General features: G+C 46.7%; 1 protein-coding gene across 1 annotated transcript in view; it reads right to left on the bottom strand.

Moving 5' to 3' along the window:
* The window catches only part of FBXW8 (F-box and WD repeat domain containing 8), a 102,146-nt gene that overhangs the window by 17,953 nt on the left and 62,750 nt on the right, over positions 1 to 21,443 (bottom strand). The window contains exons 6-8 of the mRNA XM_056859593.1: positions 20,337 to 20,533; positions 18,296 to 18,505; positions 647 to 774 (exon numbers count right to left, since the gene is read on the bottom strand). Coding sequence (XP_056715571.1) covers positions 647 to 774; positions 18,296 to 18,505; positions 20,337 to 20,533 — 535 coding nt within the window. The remainder of the gene's footprint in view (positions 1 to 646; positions 775 to 18,295; positions 18,506 to 20,336; positions 20,534 to 21,443) is intronic.

Raw genomic sequence — 21,443 nt, 5'->3', positions numbered from 1 at the left:
GGAGGAGGAAGAAGAAGAAGAGGAGGAAGAGGAAGAAGAAGAGTTGGTTTTTATATGCTGACTTTCTCTACCACTTAAGGAAGAATCAAACCAGCTTACAATCGCCTTCCCCTCCCCACAACAGACACCCTGTGAGGTAGGTGGGGGCTGAGAGAGTGTGACTAGCCCAAGGTCACTCAGCTGACTTCATGTGTAGGAAACCAACTCAGTTCACCAGATTAGCATCCGCCACTCATGTGGAGGAGTAGGGAATCAAACCCAATTCTCCAGATCAGAGTCCACCGCTCCAAACCACTGCTCTTAACCACTACACCACACTGGCTGAAAGACCTCTGCCTGAGACTCTGGACAGTAGCTGCCAGTCAGAGTAGATAATACTGACTGTGATGGACTGATGGTCTGATTCAGTATAAGGCAGCTTCACGCCTGTGTGTTCAGAGGCAGTTTCTCTTTGAACACCAGTTGCTTAGCAGGGGGGGCAACGCAACAACGCTGGGGGAGTGCTGTTGCCTTCTTGCCCCTGCTGGGGGAAGGGCTTCATAAAAGCCACAGCTGGCCACAGCAGGAAACAGGGGATGCCAGACTAAATTATCATTGGGTCCAATCCAGCAGAGATCTCCTTAACACTTATCCCGCACAGACCTACCTCCTGTCCTTATTTCCGGTCACCAACATGCAAGGAGGGCTATCCTGGAGGTTGACGCAGGAGAAGTCGCCCAAGGAGCTGCCGAGCTGTGTGATGCACCGTCCGGTTTCCAGGTCATAGAGGAGGATCTGGAAGGCAGAAGAGGCCCAGCAAAGGACAAGGTTAACCAAGAGCGTAAACCAGGTGTTGGTTGTACCCTTGAGAGTGCCACCAGATGGTTGTCTGTGGGTCTCCTCAACCGTTCAGTGTTTTCATTTTTTTTAATAACTCATGTCCCTGCTTCCATTGAGTTCTGGAACAGAAGTCATACTGCTGCATCTCATTTAACTCAAAAAAGTCAATAAAAAGAAGAGTTGGTTTTTATACCCTGATTTTCTCTACCTTTAAGGAGTTCCAAAGTGGCTTACAATTGCCTTCCCCTCCCCACAACAGGCACCTTGTGAGGTAGGTGGGGATTAGAGAGCTCTAACAGAACTGTAACTTGCCCAAGGTCACCCAGCTGGCTTCATGTGGAGGAGTGGGGAAACCAATCCAGTTCACCAGATTAGCCTCCACCACTCATGTGGAGGAGTGGGGAATCAAACCCGGTTCTCCAGATCAGACTCTACTGCTCCAAACCACCACTCATAACCACTACACCACGCTGGAGAGGATAAAGGCAGGTGAATCGGAAAGCACCGGCTCCAGGATTACGGGCTCCGCAGGCAACGACGCCTTGTCAAACACACGCGCCAAACAAAGGCAAGCGCTCCCTATTTACACTTTTCGGCAATCAGGAATCGAACGTCGCTGGATGGGAGTCCAGAGATCTCCCTGAGAGCTGAATAATTCAACAAGCCCAAGATACCTTAAGACTGCCTTCACCGTGACGTTTAGTTAAAGACCTCAGAGACCAGGAAAGGGAGGGGGAGGAGGAGGAGAAAGCAGCATCCATTTCGCAGGCGATTCTTTTCCATGTTACAAGTCCCTCAACGACCTTTACTGTCTCACCCCCTCAGTTTGCTCTTTTAATAAGGCTGAGCAAATGGGACTTCATTTTCGCTGGTTGCTACAGAAGAGACCACTCAATTATTCATGGCCCCACTCTCCCTTTTGTTCAGGCAACCCATTAGTCTAATTCCACCTCTTCACGGCACACGTTGGGCAACTGGTGGCCAGTGGCCTTAGACAGATGGGTGTGTGTGTATGGGGGGGGGTACCTGATGAAAGAACAGGCAGAAGGGAAAGGCCAGACTAATTTTGGGGTGGGGGTGGGAGACAGCAATCTGGTCAACATGTTGGAATCCACCGACTACCACAAAGCGGTCCCTTCCAGCGCGCTTCTGCAGCCACTGTGGCCTGGTTGTTAAGAAGGGTGTTTGGAAGCTGTGTGCGGCCGAGAGCCCAAATGCAGAGTGCTTCCCAAGATGGCAACATGTTTGACCCAGGAGGAAGAGGGGGAGGAGGGGGAGGAGAAGGAGGAAGAGGAAGAAGAGTTGATTTTCATATGCCAACTTCCTCTACCACTGAAGGAAGCATCAAACCGACTTCCCTTCCCTCCCCCTCCCCACAACAGACACCCTGTGAGGTAGGTGAGGCTGAGAGAGCTCTAAGAGAACTGTGACTACCCAAAGGTCTTCATGTGTAGGGGTGGGGAACCCAACCCAGTTCTCCAGATTAGAGTCCACCACTCCAAACTACTACACCACACTGGCTCTCGAGATGCTTGGGATTAAACCTGGCTGTTCTGTTCTGCACATGCTCCACCATGGAGCTATGGCCCTGTCCCCTAACAAAAGAAGCTGCCTTATACCTCTGGTCCATTTCACCTAATTTTAATATTATATTAATATAATATTAAGGGATCCTTTCCGCAAGCAGTTTTCCAAGATTTCAGATTTCGCTCGGAGAGGGTTTTCTTTTTCCTTTAAAAAAAAAAAAAAAAAAAAAACTATTTGGCCAAATTCAAGAAGCACTTGAATTTCAAGGATAATGACTTTTGCCATAATGATAGGGGGGCTGTGGCTTACATCTGGTTTGCGTGCAGAAGGTCTCAGGTTCAATCCCTGGCAACTCCAGTTGAAAGGACCAGGGAGTAAATGATGTGAGTCTGGAGAACAGCTGCTGTCAGTCTGAATAGGCAATACTGACCTTGATGGACCAATGATCTGATTCAGTATAAGGCAGCTGTGTGTGTGTGTGTGTGTGTGTGTGTGTGTGTGCGCGCGCGCTCATAGTTAAATGGAACCTCCATGCTTCATGGTAGAACACCCCACCAAATATGAGATACTGGGTACATGCAATGTACCTACCAAATGCACAAAAGCAAAAATTAAATAGAACTATTCTTAATACCAAGCCAGTCCAAACAGCTAAAGCCAACCCAGAAAACTTAATAAATTAGTTAACAAAAGGCTGAAGGAACAGTTACAGTTTCCACTGGCATCAAAAAGCATACCATGAAAGAACAGATCTCTTGGCAGGAAGTTCCAAAGAGTGGGCCCCATCCCTTTAAGGACTCAGCTATATACCTTTTCTTTGTTCTTTATCAAGCAAAGGACAAAAACACAGAAAACAGTGTCCATAGGGACATGGAGAGGTACATATGGGAGAATTATGAGAAGCCCCAAAGCTTACATGCTTTGAATGCACAAAGACCCGGGTTCAACCCCTGGCGCCTCCAGATGAAAGGTCGCAGGTAGCTGGTGTGAGAAAAGACCTTTCTCTGCCGGAGACGTTGGAGAGTTGCTACCAGCCAGAGTAGACAATATTGAAGAAGAAGAGCTGCTGGTCATCAGTCTAAGGTAGGATTCAATCTCCAAGGTGCTTCTTGATTTGAATAAAGGACCCAGACCTTCAGGGTCAAAACCAGGAAGAAGAAGGAGGAGAGCTGGCTTTTTTATACCGACTTTCTCTACTACTTAAGGGAGAATCAAACCGGCTTACAATCACCTTCCCTTCCTCTCCCCACAACAGACACCGTGTGAGGTAGGTGGGGCTGAGAGAGTGTGACTAGCCCAAGGTCACCCAGCTGGCTTTGTGTGGAGTGGGGAAACAAATTCAGTTCACCAAATTAGTGTCTCCCACTCATATGGGGGACACTAATTTGGTTTGAACGTGTTAGACATCACCCTGACCTGGATGGCCCAGGCTAGCCTGATCTCGTCAGATCTCAGAAGCTAAGCAGGGTCAGCCCTGGTTAGCATTTGGATGGAAGACCACCAAGGAATACCAGGGTTGCTGTGCAGAGGAAGGCACTGGCAAACCACCTCTGTTAGTCTCTTGCCATGAAAACCCCAAAAAGGGGTCACCATAAGTCGGCTGCGACTTGACGGCACTTTACACACACACACTCATGTGGAGTGGGGAACCAACACGCTTCTCCAGATCTGAGTCCGCTGCTCTTAACCAGTACACCACGCCGGCTCTCAATCACACTGTGATTGAGCCATCACAGGGATGGCAGGAAGAAGCCAGTTCCCCCCATCACGCCTGCACCCATCTCAGTCAGAGGACATCCCTTTATTGTTTTAAACACTTAAATAGAAACCACCCTGAGAACACTTGTGTTGAAAAGCAGGATACAAGCACAAATAAACAAGTCACAATGGCTGCCAGTGTGACTTCTCTCAGTATTCACAATGGCAAAGTTGAAGTTGAAGAAGAGTGGGTTTTTATATGCCGACATTCTCCACCACTTAAGGAAGAATCAAGCCGGCTTACGATCACCTACCCTTCCCCTCCCCACAACAGACACCCTGTGAGGTAGGTGGGGCTGAGAGCTCTAAGAGAACTGTGACTAGCCCAAGGTCACCCAGCTGGCTTCATGTGTAGGGGTGGGGAAACTAACCCAGTTCCCCAGATTAGCGTTCGCCACTCATGTGGAGGAGTGGGGAATCGAACCCAGTTCTCCAGATGAGAGTCCCCCACTCCAAACCACCACTCTTAAACACTACACCATGCTGGCTTTAGGATGGCAACTGAAAGCGGCGGTTTAGTGCGGCTACTGCACAGCTGATGCTGAGCACCAGCATTATCCCAGGATGCCTGGCGAGTAACGAATGCACAGTCAGCACATGAACACCAGCAGGGAGTCAGAGAGAGAAAGAGAGAAAGTGCATGCGTTCGATAATAAATTTACAGATGAGCTAAGATTTGGAAGATCTATGGGGGGGGAATAGGAATTGGACATGGGGGCTGAGAAAAGAGTAAATCTACACAGAAGAGCCAATGTGGGGGAGGTGGGAGTGGGAAGGGAGGGAGGTGTGGAATGAAAAAAAGGGGGGGAGAGAAACATAAAGCAGTTAATATGCATGAATAATGGATGTTTGATTTAAAAGCAGTTTACTCCGATATGATGTAATTCCTTGACAAGCAGCCAGCCAGACTGAAAATCTTGCAACCTGCTTCCAGGGAGAAGTCAGCATGCAGCATGGGGAATGCTACCTCATCTAGGAACATGCAGAAAATTGACTTTCATGCCATCCCAGAGGTTACTTTCCATCAGCGCCGGTGCGCACGCACACATGCCCACTCAAGATCTCTCTCAGGTGTCGAGCATACCTGTGCAATGCTCAAAGAGGCGGGCTGGGGAAACAAGCTGAAGCCACACACGTTTCTAACTCCGTAGCCACCGGGAATGCAAAAAACCCCAAAACAAAACACCCTCTTCCAAGTACCTAACCTTGCCATATAAATGAGTGGGGAATTTTTTTTTTTTAAAAAAAGATTTGTCTCCTTTCAATTTTTTTTGTATGAAGAGAGTCAAAGCAATCGGCAGAAAGCTGTCATCTCCGAGTTGAGCCAGACATCATGCGCGCAGACAGTGCCCGGGCTGCAGTGGCAAAGCCTGCCAGAGCACCTGCAACCCCTGCTGTTTCTGCCATGGACCTTTCCTGAGAGCAGCCTGCCAACCCAGGAGAACTGCCAAACCCGACAAGGTTGGGATGTGGGCAGATGTCTGCTGGAGGCAGAAAGGAGGTCACCCGACTCGTTTAACCTGTGGACAAAGACAAATGGGAGAGGGAGCCTTTGCCCATCTACCAAACACCGCGGTTGTTCTCTCGCGCCAGGTCGGGACAAGGCGGAAGAGCGCAAAGCGAGCAAAGGGTCTTGCTTTTGTGAGTTCGGTGAGCGTCCAAGGAACTGAATTGTCAGTTTGAGGTGCTGATCTCTGAATCAAACCAGGTGGAAGTGATGGAAGATCCGTGAATGTGTCTCGAGCTTAGTTTCTGTTGTTTCTTCTGAAGTCAGGGGGAAGGATTTTTAACTGAGGCCCCCAGACTTTGCTATTTGCTCTGCTCAAGGAAACATGGCAGAGTGTGAGCTCAGGGAAAAAAAGAACTACAGGAAGAAACAGTAAAACACTTCCTCTCCTTACACCACAATCTTGATCCAGGTTGGGTCTTCCAATTAGGAATTTTGTCCACTGATCGCCAACATTTCGCATGGTTTCACCCTAACACGTGCAAACCAAAGATAACGCAATGAAAGAACAAAGGGACGCAACAATATCTTTAGAAAGTCTGTGTAGTTTATGAAAGGTTTTTCTTCTCTTGATGGGAGAATTTAGTCCATTAATGTTGACCAACAGCATTTCTACTGTTTCCATTTCCAGTGTTTACAACGCAGTGTCCAAAGCTGCCGCTTGTCCAATTTTATCTTCCTCTTCTTGATGTTCACTGTCTTCCTCCGATGGTTTTGTTGGGAGATGCTTTTTAGTTGGTTTTTTGGATGAAGATCCACATGGGCCTTCTCCAAACTAAAACTAAACCCGTAACACAGTGCCATGGGGCCTCAAAACATAACCCTGTGAACCTGAACTTTATTTTGAAAAGTGGAGAACGTTTCTAGCTCTCGTGATCAACAAGAAAAGTTTTAACACATGAGTATCTGGAAGCTGATAACTTAATACATCAGAGATTCAGGTAATGTTTCCTGTTTTTAAGGCAAGAGACTAACACAGGCGGTTTGCTAGTGCCTTCCTCTGCACAGGAACCCTGGAATTCCTTGGTGGCCTCCCATCCAGTTACTAACCAGGGTTGGCCCTGCTTAGCTTCCAAGATCTGTTGAGATAGGGCTAGCCAGGGGTGGGGAGAAAATGTTTTTGTGGTCATCTTCAAGACTGATCTGGTCCTACTTCCTTTAAGGATTGCCTAGACTTAAATTATCCATGATGGGTAATTCCTCCAGACTCTAAAAGGAAAAGACAAGAAAGGAAAAGAAAATGGGCAACCTGTTTTATTATGCATTGAGACAAGAGGGGTCTCTTGATGCAACCAATCTGAGCCTCCTGTACTCATCTCAAACCCATAGCCTCGGGCTCTTTCTTCAGTTTATCTGGTAAACAGCTGCTATGTTCTGGACAGAAATGTAGCCCATTGGGTTTGTCGGTCACCAAGGGTGTAATTTTCAAAGTTTCTTTTTTTTATTGTACACTAGGCAAAGAAATAAAATACTCCAGGCCTTGGAGAATATCCACTAACTAGTCCTAAACTCATGCTGAAAGTGCTTTAGAATTGGGCCTAAAAGAGACAGCACTATCACACTAAAATCTTTTGTTGTTGTTGTTGTTGTTGTTGCTATTATCTAATATTCTAATAGTGAAGTCGCCAAATCTTTGGATATTTAACTCCGGGGACTGGAGATGTAAATGAGCAAGACAGATCTTTCTACAAACCCGAGAAGGGCCCCAGATTTGCAGAAAAATGTGAAATCTAAAAAAATAAAAATACAACACATTGGGGGATTTAACTCCCCCCCCCCAAATAATAATAATAAAGGGAGCCCTGTAGCTTTAAGCCACAGATTCCCACAGTGGCTGTTGCTAGGCAATTCAGTATTTCAGGCTGGGTTTCTGTGAGTAAAAAAGGAGGGGCAGGGTTCTTTCTAGGCCTATTTTGACGTTTGAGGGAAGACTCATTGGGGCTAGGTCTGATGAGGGTTGCCAGCTTCAGGCTGGAAAATTCCTGGAGATTTTGTAGTAGAGTCTGAGGAGGGGACAGATCCTTGAGCATTCCCTACCATGCAAGTGGGCCTGGCCCAGCAGCCAGCACCATACAACTGGGCCACAGGTTTCCTAGGTAGAGGCTGCTGGGGGCATTGGAGGGGGAGAGGGAGAGCTGAAGACAGAGAGGCAGATAAAGGTAGGTTGGCTCTGGAGGTCCTAGAATGCTCCTCAGTATTCAGAGTTGTTGGGTGAAAATGTTAGATGCAAAGGGACTTGACAAAGAACTCCAAATTCACCTTGTAAGGATTCATAAGACTGAACGGGCCTAGCACCATCTGTCAAGGGGTTGTTCCAAGGGCCACTTACTTTGTCTCTTTTCCAACTAAGCTGGCACGGTAGAAAAGGGGTCCAAATAAAAAATGAAATCTGCTCCAGTCAAGATTGGCACAAACCAAATACATTCAGCTACCGGAAAAAACTAAGTGATATTAAGAAGTAAATAGATATGGACTGGATGTACACCTGCATGCTTAATAGGAGCACACCTGTAGGCAAATAGCTGGCATGTGTCTGCATGATTTTATTTTATAATCAACAAATCTGGATGTCATACCTGAATAATTGTTTCCTAGATTTCTGACAGATGAGATTCTTGTTTATTTGGACCACAAGTTGGAGGCACTCTTAATTCTTGCACTCCCCAATTCTTTTTATCAAGTCTTATGAAGAGTCCACACTCATGTGCCTCTGCAGGAGTCACTGGGCTTTCTACCAGAACAGATCAGAGACTCATGCAGAGACCCAACAGTTGGGTTTTTCTATCTTTCTGGATCATCCAGTTGCTCCCAATCCAGTTACATTCCATCCAACAATATTCCAGTGCAGAATTACTCCGCCCCATTTAGCAGAGGAAGGAGGCGAGGCCTCAGCAATGACTCATGCAGAGATGCAGGAAGCGGGTAGATACTCTGGGCTCATGGAAATTTTTAAAGTATTTATTTTACACAGCACACACGTGTGCTCTGGTGTACTGTTTTCAAATAATTGACTTAGATGCATGGTTAAATAAAGCTGAAAACCTAGAAAGGTTTTTTGTTTTTGTTAATGACATTGAATCTGGAATTCTCTCCATACTATGCTAATTGTTGAAAACGAACAGGCCACATTTGATGCTTAAAATCTCGATACAGGAACAAAACCAGTAGCTAGAAAAACTACAAAGGAGCCCAAAGACATATGACCTCTGAAACAGAGGTTCCGTTTAGCCATCGTAGGTAAATTAGAATAGTTTATATCTGAATATGAAATCATGGTTATATCTGAATAAAAATTATCTGGATCTTTTTGGATCCCAATATGCTTCTCAGTGGGAACCACAGATTCAGATTTATTATTAATACAGCAAAGTCATTAAAATGTTCATATCAATTACAAGATGGAGTTTAAAAAGATACAATACCTGAAACTATGGAATATATAATTCTTAGATAAATTATGGGATATATAATTCTTAGATAAATATTAGCTAAAAACCACAAATTAAAATAATTTTAGGTTAGATTGCCAAGCCCCCGTTTTGTCTGACAGATCTTGTATATTGCGGCCAGTGGGAACCACAAAGAACTCTAATGCCTAAAATGTTTTTTTTTTTTTAATTACAGCCCCCTCTTCCACTCATCCTATTAGGACCAATAGTAGTTTCCCACTTTCTCGGTCGGTGTATCTGTCAATCTTCAGCATATATTTAAGATGATAACATAACATTCTTTGTAGGGCAAAGTGTGCCGGTATTTCATCCATGAGAAAGCGAAAACTATAAACATATAAATTAGGTTTGCAGGTTGAGCAGAGCAAGCAACTGAAGTTTTAGTTAATTGTTCCATGAGGCAAAAGAGAGAGGAAAACAAACAAACAAACAAACAAATACTGGATACAGCCAGCATTTGGGGGGGGGGGGCTACCCTCTTTTAAAAGGTAAAGCACAGGGTCATTACTGACCCATGGGGTGACATCACATCCCGACATTTACTAGAAAGACTATGTTTACGGGGTGGTTTGCCAGTGCCTTCCCCAGTTGTCTACACGTTACTCCCAGCAAACTGAGTACTCATTTTACCAACCTCAGAAAGATGGAAGGCGGAGTCAACCTTGAGCCGGCTACCTGAAACCAACTTCCGGTTATCATGGGGTCTACCTGAGCCCTGTGCCTTGGTTATTTCACCCCCACCGGTCTGTTTCCCCCTCTTTTAAAAGCATCAGAATGGGGGACATTCAGGCTTTCAGGGAGATGGGCGAGTAGGGTTGCCAACCTCCAAGTGGCACTTGGAGATCTCCCTCTATTACTAATGATCTCCAGACGATCCATTTTTCCTGGAGAATATGGCTGCTTTGGAGGGTGGACTCTATGGCATTATACCCTGCTGAGGTCCCGCTCCTCCCCAAAATCCTTCCCTCTCCAGGCTCTACCCCCAAAATCTCCAGGTATTTCCCAGCCCAGAGCTGGCAACCCTATGGGTGAGACAGCCTCTAATCGTGCACTCTCCCTCTGGCTGTTAAGGAGACGGTTGGGGTTAAGGTTTCTCTAAGGTGTTCTTGATACTGTTAGGTCTCTGCCAGGCTAGGGAGGCATCACTCCTGTTGGCTCAGCTCCTTCACCATCTCCCAGCTCCTGGCTTTGATTCCTTCTTCTCAGGACCTGAGCTGGCCTGATCAATCCCCAAACTCTCCAACCCCAGGCTGAGGCTGCATGTCCTCTTCATGTACTTCTGGGTAAACCTTTGTTGATTTGTTGTTGACTGACCTGAGCCCGGCCTTGGCCAGGGAATGAGGAAGGGATACAAGTCTAAATAAATAAACAAATAAATAAACAAACATGTGGTATGGAGGCACGTATTGATGATGTCAGATCTCGGTGCCAGGTAAGTTCTGCCACAGTATAGGTGCACATGCCGAACAATGCTCCGTTACTGTAACATGACTGTTACAGGGCATGAAAAACAAAATATGAGAATGCTCCTTTTGACAACCCAGGATCTCCTTTAGTTAAGTGTCAAGTCCTCCCAAGGGCATCTACAGCTGATCTGGTATTCCGCAAACAAGTTTAATTAACTGACTAATGAGTTAAAAGGCAGATAAGACAACTAAAAATTATTTGGTAAACAGCCTTAGTATGGAATGGCTCTGTGATTGTATCATACCGAAGAAGCAAAGAACGGAATTAGTCTGAATGTGCTCCAGCTGATATGAAACTTTTGCCAACAGTCTGTAGACTCTTGGCTCCAGAAAACACAAAATGCAACATGACTTGCTGAGCGAACGGAAGCTTCCATCCCCTTCCCCAACACAGCCAAAACACACCAATACGTCTCTGATATCAAAAGGCTCATCTACTGAAAGATCACCAGCTTCTGACCAGAGTAATCAACCAATGCAAAGTCCTTTCACGTCTGGGGAATAATTATCGTAATAGACATTAGTAATTAGTTTCCGGCGTGATGTCAGCCGGGCCGGCGATGCCAGGCGAGCCCGCGTCCTTGTCAAACACATCCCAGCCGTCTGGGCTCCTTCGGCCCCATCTCCCTGATTAGAATACATGCTGCTGCGCTGCTCGAGACCATCTGCCAACGCGCGCCGAAGACTTCGCAACTACATTAGGTGATTAGCCCGCACGCGCCGAACGGGAGTGGTGAGCAGATTGTCCCCTTCCAGTTTTGTTAGGGGCTCGAACCCTGCCCTTTGGTCTTCTGATCTACAGCCTGTTGGAAGGAAGATGAGGGCTTGCATAGCAAGGCACGAAGAGCAGAGGCATTAAAAGAGTAGCTCGCTTTTCCACCTCCCAAGACACCCCATGCCACTCAGGGTATACCATAGTTAAGTGGTGCACCAATGGAAACTCCAAGAGTGATCAAGCAAGAGGCATTTACAATGTTGATGGTGCATCATTAGGCTGTTTGTGATTACGGGATAGAGTTTTTTCCATTTTTAAGAGCTTTGAGTTCCTTATCATTTCCCTCTGAAGTAAGCCTCTGTTGTCAGAGATCTGTGCGCTCCACAATATCAAATGATGTTCCTGGGTAATCCAAATCGTTGTGGCAAAAAAATAAAAATAAAAATGAAGCAAAAAGCAGCTGCTGAATTTTGCAACCTGCATCAACCAGGCAAATAGAACACCTGAACAGAATTGCTCCTCTTTGACCCTGTTTGTTTTGCAAATGTTATTGTTTTGAGTATCTTTGATTTCACAGGGAAGGGCAGGGAAGCCCCATTTCTCTCCACCCTCAATGGCAATTTTATCCAGCCACCCCCTCTCCGGTTGTTGAGATTTCACAAAAAACAAAAACAAAAAAAACCAGAAACAAAACCAAAACCAAAACATGAAATGTGAGATTCTCAGCAGCTGGATTCTGCATCCAGCATGGAATCAGGCAGGCACGCTTCTGCAGAATCATAACATACACAAAATTCAATTTTTTTCACTGCTGAGGAAATGAAGGCAAGGGGGGGGGAAAGCAACTTGCAGACAGCCATAGCAGATATGGAACTCAAAGCCAGATTCAGGACACCTCTCTATCCACCAAGTTCCATTTTCTTCATGTCCTTCTGTATGAAGCTGAATGCAGAGAGGAACATTCCCTGCTTCCCCAGAGCTGATGTATCGGAGTGCTGCAAGAAGTTGCGAGTTCAAATCTCTGCTCAGTCATCATACCCCACTGGTTGGCCTTGGCAAAACTACCTATTTTTTCTTCCCCTCCCCCCACACCTATCCTCAGTGTCCCCACTTCTCCGTACAGGGCCAGCTCCAGATGGGGGGGGTGGGGGAGCCCACAAGAAGATGCTCTTCACTGCCCCAAATAGGCTGCTTCCTCATGCACATGCACCCCCTCCCACACAAACACATCAGCTGGGAGAAGGGAACAACGGACCATGCCTCTGCACACTTTCGAGCCCCTCGCTCTGATGATTGCAGAGGCCGCCCCCCTGCGACATTGCTTTTGGGGCGGTCTCCCAGTCCTGGAGAGGAAATAGGCCAAAAGTCTTTGGTTAGCCCTCTGCTAGGTCAGGGGCCTCAGGAGGTGCCCAGCAATGCTGATCCTTTAATAAAGGGATAACGCCAGTCCATTTTACAGATTGGATTCTGAAGAAGTGAGCTGTGACTCACGGAAGCTCATACCCTGCCAGAAATTTTTGTTAGTCTTTAAGGTGCTACTGGACTCTTGCTCTTTTCTACTGCTACAGACAGACTGACACGGCTTACCCCATCGTGATCTATCTTACAGATTGGAAATAAGTATTATCGACATAATGCATGCAAAGTGCTCTGAGCACACTCATTTATACAATGTTTTTTTTAAAAAAAATTAAACAACATAATTCATTATGCAAAATGCAAGCCTGATGGGGAAAGAATGCATGGTGGCTGTGGTCTGCAGTTCTGCCCAGGGTCACTTAATGTAGGATTTCCCCCCCTGTACAGGTAGAACTAGCAGGTACAACAGTTTACCTGAATCTGTCACAAATGCCTTATTTTAAAAAGCCTAATAAGCAGCTCAGTTTTTCTGGTTTAAGGGCCATCTAAATCCAGTGTTCTGTTTTAAAGCCATATAAAGCTTCTAGCGACCACTATATCTCACAACCTTCCCTGATATTGGTGAAAGCCAGTGTGGTATAGTGGTGAGAGTATCAGACTACAATCAGGGAGGTTGTGAGTTTGAATCCCTGGGTTTGAATCCCTACTTTGCCATGGAAGCTTGCTGGGTAACCTTAGGCCAGTCACACGGTCTCAGCCTAACCTCCCTCACAGTGTTGTTGTGAGGATAAAATGGAGGAGAGGAGAATGATGGAAGCTGTTTTAAGGTCCCCCACTGGGGAGAAAGGTGGGGTATAAATTAAGTAAATAAAAAAAAACTCCTTATTTTTTAAAAAAGAATATTTTCACAGAGGACTATATTGAAAATGCTGCTTCCCCTGTACAAGTGCAGGGGGAATGTTTGTGCAATAAGGAGACCTAAACATTACACAGCAGAAGGAATGATGATCTACAGCAATCTGCGATAGGCACTAAAGCACTGCAGTTGTGAGCTCAAAGGCACAAAGAGACTTGAGCCTTAAAGTCCACAGGTTGGAGATGATCTTACTACCTTGCTTTTACCTTGATCCTATATCAAGAAACAGCACGAAGGCTCAAAGTTGCAGTATAATATTTTAATATAACTAACTACTCTACACTATACGTATCCTACAATACTATGAACTATACACTCTACACTGTAAGTATCCTACAATGCTATATACTACACAAATCCAATTTGCTATTAATAACCAAAAAGCTGAAGAAGCCAGGAACGAAATGTGTACACAATCTAGAGGACACGTACTTGTTGGTATTGCTATATTGGCATCTTTTCCAGTGCATCAGTTGATGTACTTCTGAATATCCTATTGCAGGGGTGGGGAACCTTTTTCCTGCCAAGGGCCATTTGCATATTTATAACATCATTCGGGGGCCATAGCAGGCATAGATCTCCTGCGGGGGGGGGGAGGCTAGGGTTGCCAAGTCTCCAGCCACCATCTGGAGGTTGGCAACGCTAGCAGAGGCTATGCAGCGAAGGAAGGGGAGGGACGGAGGGAAAGAAGGAAGGAAGGAAAGGAAGGAAAGAGAGAGAGGGAGAGAAAGAGGGTTTCCCGGCTTCTCCCACACACACACACACACACACACACACACACGCAAACCTCCCCAGCTTCTCCCCACACACACACTTATGCAAGCACAATGGGGAGAAACCGCTGTAGCTTCTCCCCCGCCCCCCCTAGCAAGCAAGCAAGCAAGCACCCGGCTGCACAAGCAGCCAGGCACGATTGGGAAGTCACCTCCGCGGTTTCTCCCCCCCCCCCCCCGCAAAGCAAGGAAGCAAGGAAGCAAGCAAGCACCCAGATGCATGAGCAGCCAGGCGCAACTGGGAAGTCACCTCTGCGGCTCCCCCCCACCCCCAAGCAAACAAGGAAGCAAGCAGGGAAGGAAGGAAGCAAGCACCTGGCTGCACGAGCAGCTGGGCACGATTGGGAAGACGGTGGCTTTTCCCCCGCCCCCCCCCAAACAAGCAAACAAGCACCCGGCTGCACGAGCAGCTGGGCGTGATTAGGAAGTCGCCTCCACGGCTCCCCCCCACCCCAAGCTAACAAAGAAGCAAACAAGGAAGGAAGCAAGCAAGCACCAGGCTGCACGAGCAGCCGGGCGCGATTGGGAAGACGCCTCTGCGGCATCTCCCTCACCCCTCACATATATACAGGCGGCCCTGCAGCAGCAATGGCGGCTTCCGCAGAAGACTCCCCGGGCAACAGCCAAATGGCCCGCGGGCCGAAGGTTCCCCACCCCTGTCCTATTGGATGGACTTTGATAGCCTTACTGTATATGACGTTCTTTGGGACAATTAATTTTGTATAGTACTTGATACTTATTTGGATGTGTGTAGTATATAGCACTGTAGGATACTTATAGTGTAGAGTATGTAGTTCATAGCATTGTAGGATATGTATAGCGTAGTTAGTTATATTAAAATATCGTACTGCAACTTTGAGCCTTTGTGCTGTTTCTTGATATAGTATTTCTGCATTGCAGCAGAGGTTATTTGATTTTGACATTTACCTTGATCCTAGCAGCATCCCAGGAATGGAGGTCAGGGTCCCCACTCTACCTGAGTATATCCCTGGTCAGGTCACACAGGTGTTCTGGTAGTTCCGTGCCTCCCCGACACATGGAGGCCCAGTTCTAATCAGGAGCAAGAGCGTAGGAACACCCCCCCAACCGCCAATTTTCCCAAATGCCCCAGGGAACCCCTATTTGCTCCACTGGGGACTGCATGTTTATTGATACGGCTACTTGTTAAGTTTCCTCAAGACTGTAGATGGCAGCTCCCTGAGGAGAAAGTTGTGGCTTCAAATACATGTGTGTGCACATGCGAGTGTGCACACACATATTTCGTTCACCTGCAATGTGTGAAGCAGCCCTGGGCGTTGCAAGAAGAGGCAGCTGGGGATCCTCTGGGCAGCCATGCGCTGCTGCTGGTTATAACCGGCTTCTAAATTCCTCCAAGCATTCGATGCATCTAAATTAAGCGACACATTCAGTATGTGGCCAGTACTGAGGAGTCTTGGTGCTTTTAAAAAGCATCTCAGAAAGAAGATACAGCAAGCAGAATATTTAAAGTTCGCTACAGAAAGGCAAAGAGTTCCCTCTAGAGGCCTATTGCTGTACAAAAAAACAAAACAAAACCAAAAAACGCCTAACTCCCTCTGCTGAGCCTCAGTGAAGCAAGGAGACGTGTTCATCTTGGCAACGGGGCCATCCTTTGTTCCTTCTAAATATGCGGTTCTGTAGAGCCGTTTCTCCCCCTTGGTCATTATGGCTTCTATATGGAAGAGTCTGTGGTCCAAGTCTGTTGGAGCTTTTTGTATCGTATATTGGATTGGACAGAGAACTTTGCTGTTGCATGTATACAGTCTATTAACATAGCCCTGGCCTTTCTTAGTGACTGGGGCATTGCTGTTGGGGGGGGGGGTAATAGCTGGCTTTCTGGTTTGTGGCCAAAGGAAGGTTACTAGAGCGGCGGAGGCTGATCTGGTGAACTGGATTTGTTTCCCCACTCCTAAACATGATGCCAGCTGGGTGACCTTGGGCTAGTCACACTCTCTCATCCCCACCTACCTCACAGGGTATCTGTTGTGGGGAGGGGAAGGAAAGGTGATTGTGAGCCAGTTTGTAGAGACAGTTGGCATATAAAAACCAACTCTTCTTCTTCTTCTTTTAGAACTTGGATGGGAGACCACCAAGGAAGTTCAGGGTCGCTACACAGAAGCAGGCAATGGGAAACCACCTCTGTTCATCTCTTGCCTTGAAAACCCTAAGTTGCTTGACACTTCATGGCACTTTACACTTCACACATAGGTGGCTGCATGGCCATGCCAACCATCTTGATCTGCTGCCTTGCCCGTGAGCAGAGCTGTCCTTAGTGCAGCAGGTGTTTACTCACAAGTAGCTGCTTATTCATCAGCTGGCCTCTCAAGACAACTGGTTGACAGTGTGGTCTTCCTGGCTACTGTCTATACTGCAGAGCTGCTGCCTCCTCCCCCCCTTCTTTCCCTGTCTTATGGATCTCGCGCCGCCTGCATCTGGGAGCTTCGACAAGGTGGGGTTCTTCCCTGAGCTCTCACACTTCTGCAGTTTGCCACTCTCCTGGAGAAAACAACAAATGAACCCTGGAGGATTGCCCAATCCGAATGCTCAGGTCCATGCGCAACTTCTGGTAAATTAAAATGTAAAGCTGGCAGGTCACGGACTTATGAATGTAACCCTTGGGTGGGTGCAAACAGGTTGAAGGATTCCGAACACTTTTCAAAAGACACCAGAGAAACAGGTGACGCTCCCTCCTTACGGGAAGAGAATTTGGTCGAGTTGCCTTGCAGAGCTGTTAGGATGACGATGTGCAAAACTGTATAGACTTAAGTGATCTTTGCCTTATTTTCATTGCTAACCAAGCAAATCTGGCCATGCTAGCAAATAAGTTAGCTATTGTGTCTGATAGGAGCGCTAGACGTTGTTTTCTCAGAGATGAACCTGTGCAGATATGATCATATAATTTACACTCAAATAGCACGTGTTCGGTGGTTTCAAGAGCATCCTGTTTGCACATGCATCTATGTGCTTCTAATGGGCGTTTATTATATATCCCATCTATGAACCTGGAAGGCAGGGTGTTATGCCAAAGAAGCATAAAGGCTCTGCGATGTTCAGGATTTGTAATTTTGGACAGATATAACATGGTCCTGTTCCTGATAAGCAGATCCTTTCTAAAGAGAGGATTCAGAATCTCAGAGTCTATACAGTAGCCGAAGAAACTGAGAATGAGTAGACTTATTTCTGATAGACTTATTTTACCAAGCTTTTGCTATTATTAAGCATACCAATTTTAATAATATACAGCTTTTGTTCTCTTTGATATTAATTAGCTATGTACCTCTGCATTTTTTTTTACATTTTAAGCATTTAAATTTTTAATTGTATTTTGTACTTTCACTTTATATTATTCAGTAATGTAAACTCAATTTGTTTGATGGTCTATGACTGCAAATAAATGACTTGACTTGATGTGCAAAACTTTTTTTATTTATGTATAATGGTCCTCGCCCTGACCTGGATGGCCCAGGCTAGCCTGATCTCGTCAGATCTCAGAAGCTAAGCAGGTTCAGCCCTGGTGAGTATTTGGATGGGAGATCACCAAGGAAGTCCAGGGTTGCTGTGCAGAGGAAGGCACTGGCAAACCACCTCTGTTAGTCTCTTGCCATGAAACCCCCCAAAAAGGGGTCACCATAAGTCGCTGCGACTTGACGGCACTTTACACACACATAATGGTCCTCAAAGTGGACTCAAAGGGGCTTACAATTTCACCCTTCCCCCCTCCCTGCAATAGCAAACCATGAAGACTGCACGAGAATTAAAACCCATGATATCTAACAATAGATCTACCCTCCCATCAAAAGACGAATTCCTAGAGGTGGGGGGAGCAGGTGGTAACATCCCTGTTCCTAACTGATACCATCTCACCCTAAGCTCTTCCTTAGAACACAACGATACTCAACACTTGTAGGGCATTTGTGACAAAAAAATAACCCTCAATGGGCCAAAGGCCCTCCATTTTAGTATTCAATGGAACGCAATGCTTAAGTACCTTGTTGGTTTCGTTGATCAGCCAGCTGAAGCCTTTGACTCCAAACGCCGCCTCATTGGCTGAGACGTCCAGACACGTGACAGGCTGGCCGTAGACAGAATGCAGAACTTTTGCGGGTTCTCCTGCCTTCAGAAGGTAAACGGCCTCATCGGCGGCGGCGACTGCTACAGGACAGCATGTAACTTTGGGGACCAGGTTAAGCGAGTTGACCTGCAAGAGTTTAGATAGTTTCAGATACTGCAAGAGGTTTGACTTGATCTAGCCAGCATGGTGTAGTGGTTAAGAGCGGTGGTTTGGAGTGGTGGACTCTGATCTGGAGAACCGGGTTTGATTCCCCACTCCTCCACATGAGCGGTGGAGGTTAATCTGGTGAACTGGATTTGTTTCCCCACTCCTACACACGAAGCCAGCTGGGTGACCTTGGGCTAGTCACAGTTCTCTTAGAGCTCTCTCAGCCCCACCTACCTCACAGGGTGTCTGTTGTGGAAAGGGGAAGGGAAGGCGACTGTAAGTCGGTTTGAGTCATCCTTAAGTGGTAGAGAAAGTCGGCATATAAAAACCAACTCTTCTTCTTCTACCACTACATTGCAGAGCCTCACAATCACGCGGTGCAGCCAGCTCCGTACTCTCTGGTTCAATGTGTAGAAGGTGACTTAGCACCCATTCCCCATGTTGTGCGGCTTAGTTTTGGGGGTCTATCCTACCTACCTCCACCATCATCCCTGCCCCCTATGATCACTTTGGAAGAGAAGGGTGGCTTGGCCACTGTGTGAACAGAATTCTGGACTTGATGGGCCATTGGTCTGATCCAGCAAGGATCTTCTTATGCTGCTGCTGCTGTTGTTTTTTAATTTATTAAAATATTCACAATCTGCTTTCTACAAAGCTCATGGCAGCCAGCTTGGGGAACTCACATGCCCCATCTACCTGATTTCTTCCCCCCTTTACTCTGATCACTACATTAAAGCACTACGACCAAGGCTAGCTTTCTACCCTAATGCTTCCTTGTCTGGACATTTTCTTGCCTTGGTTTTTTTTTCATTTGCCTTTCTTTCCTCCCAGGTCTGTGTGTCTCTTGTCCTTTTGGCTGCCAGCAAAGCTAGGAATTTTCCCTGTGGGAATGTATAGCAAGTCTGAACACACATGAAGCTGCCTTATACTGAATCAGACCCTTGGTCCATCAAACTCAGTATTGTCTGCTCAGACCGGCAGCGGCTCTCCAGGGTCTCAGGCAGAGGTCTTTCACATCACCTACTTGCCTAGTCCCTTTAACTGGGGATGCCGGGGATTGAACCTGGGACCTTCTGCATGCCAAGCAGATGCTCTACCACTGAGCTATGGCCCTTGCCCAAGTCTAAGGTACAGGGCCAGCTAGACAGTCAGGAGCTAGAAGCTGGGTGGTGGACCCTGCCCCTATCCCACCACTTCGCTGAGCAAAGTTTGAAGCCTTCCTCCAACTTAAGTGGCTCTCAAGAGTGGAGTGACAGGAGAAGGACTTGACTTCAGTTAGACAGTGCAGATCCTTGTGTTGTGGTGGAAGCTGCTGCCAAACCAACATTTTAGAAAGCCTTATGTGGCCCCATGCACTTCCTAAAAACACTTGGTGGGCCCCAGAAAAGGAGATGGCAGGCACAGTGGCGCTCACGGGTACCACACTGGGGACCCCTGCATTGGGAGGTTCTCCAGGACAGGCCCCATCAATGCGAACAGGAGCTGAGCAATAGCTTGTGCCATGCTGTCTGGATTGCACAGGGCAATTTGTGGGGGTGCGGGCACAGGGGATGGTCCTGCTTTGAGGCAGAAACCTGTCCCCCACCATTATGTCCCCCCTCAACTAAATCCCAACTACATTTTAGAATGCCAACAAATATGAAGAACTCTCCAGTGCAGCCATGAGGGCTAGAAACTTGTGCTTCATATTCTGACCAAGCTACCAATATTTGTGATGGACAATGACAGACACAGGAATTACCATACCCCCCTGGCCTTTGATGTGATGCTGCAGGATGCAGCGTGTGCCAGGGACGACGGAGAAACTCACCAGTTTTTGGAGTTCAAAGTCTGCAACGGTCTCCCAGTACCCCTTGTCGTTGGCACTTTCCACTTTGATGTGGAAGGCGGATGCCGTTGCTACAGTTGCCCCCTCAGGTGAAAGGGCCACGGCGTGTATCTTTTGATTGTGCTGGTAATGATGGATGGGCTCCCGACCAATCATCAGGCTCCACACCTTGACCGTCCCTGCATGCCGCAAAAGAAAGAGGGAGAACAGAAACGTCTTACTTGTGCTGCTTAACGCAAAACCCAGTTGAGGTAGAGCCGGTTCTGTCAAACCAAGATGAACAACAAGAGCGTCCACCACAACTCTGAACCAATCCAATAAAGCTGATCGGCAATAACTTCAGGGCACATGAAAAAAGAAGTTTTTCATGCAACTACAACAAAAAATTAACTTGTGGAATTTGGTGCCACAAGAAGTGAGCTATGAAGAAGAGGGGTTTTTTTATACCCCGATTTTCTCTGTCTTTAAGGAGTCTCAAACCGGCTTACGATTGCCTTCCTCTCCCCACAACAGACACCTTGTGAGGTAGCTGGGGCTGAGAGAGTTCTGAGAGAACTGTGACTAGCCCAAGGTCACCCAGCAAGCTTCATGTGGAGAGTGGGGAAACCAACTCGGTTCTCCAGATTAGAGTTCGCTGCTCTTAACCACTCCACCACACTGGCTCTAACCACTGACCACACATCCTGCCACCCCAGTTCCAGCAAATGAAACCCAGTTTTGAGTTCTAGAACATAAAGAGGTCACGCGGGAGGGCCTTGCAGGTGCCCTCCCCAAGAACTCCTCCTACCAAAGTGTCTGAAAATATTCTCATTGATTTATCAGGTTTATACCCTTCTCCTCCAAAACTTGTAGCTTATTCACACGAACCTTTTTTTAATTAGGTTGTGATTGCTAGCCTTATTATCATGGCCGGAATCACTATTTCATGGTCATTAATTTTTTTTAATGACTCTCTTTATGTAACCTAAACAGAAAGAGGAAGAAATAACTTCAACCCAGAACTTCAACCCAGAAACAACAGGTAACCAAGAAGGCAGACAAAAAAACTAATAATAGACAGAATAACAATGGGTTATATAAAAAAAACAT

This window comes from Euleptes europaea, chromosome 13 (genome assembly GCF_029931775.1).
Source record: "Euleptes europaea isolate rEulEur1 chromosome 13, rEulEur1.hap1, whole genome shotgun sequence".
NCBI classification, from domain to species: Eukaryota; Metazoa; Chordata; class Lepidosauria; order Squamata; family Sphaerodactylidae; genus Euleptes; species Euleptes europaea.
Note: the sequence above shows the minus strand (reverse complement) of the source record. Positions and strands in the feature narration are given on the sequence as shown.